Source organism: Octodon degus, unplaced genomic scaffold, assembly GCF_000260255.1.
Source record: "Octodon degus isolate 3935 unplaced genomic scaffold, OctDeg1.0 scaffold00020, whole genome shotgun sequence".
In the NCBI taxonomy this organism is placed as follows: Eukaryota; Metazoa; Chordata; class Mammalia; order Rodentia; family Octodontidae; genus Octodon; species Octodon degus.
This window is the reverse complement of record NW_004524596.1, coordinates 6144925-6149227: the sequence shown is the minus strand read 5'-3', so window position 1 is coordinate 6149227 and position 4303 is coordinate 6144925. Positions and strand designations below refer to the sequence as shown.

Genomic DNA, 4303 nt, shown 5'->3' with positions numbered 1-4303 from the left:
AGAGAGCACATTGGCCAAGCAATGGCTGTGACTCATCCACATGGCTGACACTGACAAAGGTTCTACAATCTGAGGTACAGGATCTCAGGATAAATCCTAAGGGGATTTCACTGCCTTTATCAGACCCAAAAGCTACAACTTTTGTTGCATAGGTCCTGCTTTACCTTGGTCTTAACCATCGAGCAGAAAAGTATAAAAATGAAATATAAGAAGTAAAGCCATGCTGTATGTTGAGCTATAGGGACTCAGGTCAACGATTTCTGACATTGCCAGTCAAGTGGAAGACCCAATACTATTATGGGCTACTGGACTCTTTTAGAATATTTTACTGAGTTTACACACCTATAATATTCAAATAACGAACTTAACAAAAAAAGGGCATACAGATGAATGTCCATTTTGTATCTGTGTATTCAAAATGGTTACAATAGATAGATAGTTACATTCTCTTAATGAATAGAGTGATTTGTTCTAATGGTGTTTGTAAATAGGATATCATGTCCGCATCTTGCACAGTAATTAACCACTAGGAAAAATGTATGCAATGTGTGAATTACTGAAACTGTCCTACCAATTTGACTTGAAACTGTCTCATTGCTATTTGTTTATCAATAAAATTATGGGAAAAAACAAAAATGAACATGTATAGATATATACAAACATATTACCTTTTCTTAAAAATGGAATATGATCATCCTGAATAATGCCACCAGAACCAAAATTCTGGAAATATTTCCTCTCCAAAGAGTGATCCTTGAGAAAACCCAATTCATGGAGTTCATGTTCTGCAGATGAAAATTAGACGGTAGATGAACACCTATTTTTTATCTTATTATCTTATCAGTATATATCCTTATTTAAAAGTTAGAAATCTTAGCACATATGGACATCATGTTTTAAGTATTATGCAGGAATACGTCCATTCTCATGACAATAAACATCTGAACTTAAGTGGTATATAGATTTTGGAGTAGGAAGAGAGAAGATTCACATATGCCTCTTGCCTTATGGTGACAGTTCTACAGAGGTAGAAATTCGACAGAATAATAGAAAGATAAAAAATGAGAAATGGTGCAGGGATGGGGAGTGTAGCTGTAGATGCTTATAGGTCCAGATCTTGCATGAAGAACATGTAACCAGGAGAAATGGGGAATACTCAGACAGAATAAGATGAAGTAGACCATCCGACCACTCTATGAAAAAGGGGTACCTAATGTGACTACATCAGTGCTCCTCAAAGTAAGGGATTGTTTATTTGTTTTGTCTTTTTGAGACAGGGCCTCACTATGCAGTTCAGGCTGGCCTTGAGCTAATTCCCAGCCTGGTCCTGAACTCTCAAAAACCTTCATACCTCAGTCTCCCAAGTGCTGAGATTGTAGGTGTATGCCCCCACTCCTAGTAGCACAAAATAAGGTTCTTTTTTTTGTATTTATTTATTTGATACATGGTCTTGATGAGCAGTTCAGACTCGTGGTGATCCTCCTGTCTCAGCCTTCCCAGCACTGGGATTATAGGCATGCACCACCACATCCAATTTTGGTGGCCAACACAGCATGTAGTACCAGGGGTCAAACCTGGGTCCTTGTATTTGCCAGGCAGGCACTTAGATGCTGCGCTATCTCCCCAGTCCACAAGGTATGGTTCTCAACCCACAGCCTGAGGCACCACCTGGGAACTAGCTAGAGATGTAAATTATTTGTTCCCAATGCAGACCTACCAAGACAGAACTCTAGGAAATCAGTCATCTTAGCACTTTAGGAGATTCAGGTGTACAATAAAGTTTGAGAATCACAGTCCTGTATTCCATCATTCTTGTCATCTTGCAATATATGATCCACATGTTACATATAACCCAAGGGTTCTATATTACAAGATGACAAAAGATACAAGATTAGGGTAGCTGTGTTGCTTGCTTTGTTTTGTTGCTGTGCTGGGGCTTGAATCCAGAGTTTCATGCATACTAGGCTAGCATTCTATCACTAAACTATATCCCCAGTCTGCAAATGTTTTTTAATTGCTAAATCTAAAGGTGAAAAGTAGATTAGCTAGCAAACAAGCATATGTAATAGAGTCTTGGGACCATTGGAAGGCTGTAACCACCACCAAAACAATATTCCTGCCTATTGATATCTGTAATTTTTATCATAGGATATAATTTTGCCTCACTCATCAGAGATATCAGCTGAAGTGCAAATACCAAGAGGCAGTGCAGCACAATGTGTCAACATTACCGTAAACTACAAGTTATTGATGTATGTTTGTGCTGGCACAAAACGAAAGAAAGAAAAGTGTGCAAAACACTTGAAGGAAGGCAACTCAGTTTCTGGAGGATTCCATGAAAGTCAGGAAAACACGCTACAAGAAGGAGGCCCAAGAGCTTGGTGTTAATAATGCCATAATAGCAATTATTTTAAACTACAAATTGAAATTTCTCAAAGACAAGCATCTGATATTCATGTCAAAGTTTCTCCCACATGAATTCAGAGCTGAATATTGGCAAATTCTTAATTCATGACAAAGGTGTAAGCTAAGATGGCACAGTGTTTTCCACGGCTCAAAATATGACTCTGTCTTGTCCAACAAAATGTGTGTATCATGGGGAATTTCTAGTACAAACTTCTTGCCTCACAATCAGCCTCATAATCTAGATTCTACAATAAAAATTCACCTCATTTTCTCCTTTTCCTGATACCTCAGGGGTCTGTTTTATGATCCATAGATACCTGTGTTTCTTGTCCTGGCCCAGCCTAGTCTATTCTAGCCCACCCTTATCTATTTAACTCTAAATTTTTTCCAAGTAGCTCTGGACAGATCTTTTTCCTTGCTTCCTGATCTCTTACTTCTTTGAAAAATTACTAGAGATAGATTGTACTGAAAAGAAAATAACATCCGGGTAAGATAGAACATAGATGACTAGGGCTGGTGAGATGGCTCAGTGGTCTAAAGTACCTACTTAGAACAAGCTTAGCAAATCACAGGGACCGCGGTTCAATCCCCCAGCACCACATGCCAGCCAGCCGCGCCCCCTGGTGGGCTGAGCTGGCCACACACATAAATAAATAAGTTAGAAAATAGATGACTAAAGATGGAAAAGAATGAAAACAAATTCCTTTTGGTGTCACTATAGCATTCATCATTAGTTACATACTTTGCTGGGAAAACTTTTCCCTAGAAATCCATTCTATGTGTATTAGACAGCACTCTGGGGAAAATATTTTTCCCCATTATTCCTAAGGATGTGCAAGTGTAAAATGTAATATTTTATGTTTCCATTCAAAATATGATTTTGTGCAGGAAAGTAAACTGGGTCAATTAAGAGATAAATAAAACTGATAAGCTTATCAATAGGCCAAGCCAAAAAATGCTAGTAAAGTATATAACATGTTTAAGCCACACATGAAAAAAAAATAATTTTTAAATTTTAAAATGTAGTACTTGTCAGCAGGAAGAACCCATACTTCATTTTCTAGTGACATAGGTGCTTACCAATTGCCTGAAGTCTATTAAACCATCTCGCCGTGTTTGGAAAAAAATTGGGAAATGTTGGATTTGGAGCTCCAAGTAAATCCAACAAGACCAATAAATCCTAAGGGAGAAAAAAGTGGTTTAATCACACTCACAAAGGCATGTTTCATATTCATCAAAAGGGAAGAACAATCAGTCAAAACTACATCTTAATAATTGAGAACAATTTGGAGAGTTGTATACAAGAAGAAAAAGTTGGCAGCATTTTATGTTAATTATTTTAGAGAATTTTGAAAATCTTTCTTAGGCAATGTGAATAATAGGCAAGGTGATGATTTTTTTGTGTATGTACCCCCTAAGACACAACACTAAGAATAAATTCAAAAGGGACATTTGGATACATGCTTCATAGATTAAAGAAGAATGCTTTCTTTTCAGATGGGAGTTGAAGCCTGTCTGACGTTTTGTTTATTCTAATTAGCCACTTCACCCTTAATATGTAATGATACAACTGTCTATAGAAGAGCTCTTGGAAAGTAATTATTGGTCATGCTACACATAACAAAAATTCCTTGCAAATGGGAATATAATATTGTGTCCCTGGATCTCCATTTTATTGTATATCAAATGAAGAGCTCAAACATTTGAGCTCTAAATCTTTTTTTGGTTATAAGCTCCTAAAATTAAACTGGAATACCTTAATTTACCTAAACCATAAAATATCAGTGAACTTTTTTTTTCTACAGTTTTATTGATAAACATATAGCAATGAGACAGTTTCAAATCAAATCGGAAGTACAGTTTCAACAAATAATACACTGCATATATTCTTCTTAGT

The 4303-nt window shown here is 36.7% G+C and overlaps 1 protein-coding gene across 1 annotated transcript in view; it reads right to left on the bottom strand.

The window, feature by feature from the left end:
• The window catches only part of Qpct (glutaminyl-peptide cyclotransferase), a 36370-nt gene that overhangs the window by 4755 nt on the left and 27312 nt on the right, over positions 1-4303 (bottom strand). Inside the window, exons 4-5 of the mRNA XM_004627722.2 lie at positions 3487-3586; positions 669-785 (exon numbers count right to left, since the gene is read on the bottom strand). Of these exons, the coding sequence (XP_004627779.1) occupies positions 669-785; positions 3487-3586 (217 nt within the window). The remainder of the gene's footprint in view (positions 1-668; positions 786-3486; positions 3587-4303) is intronic.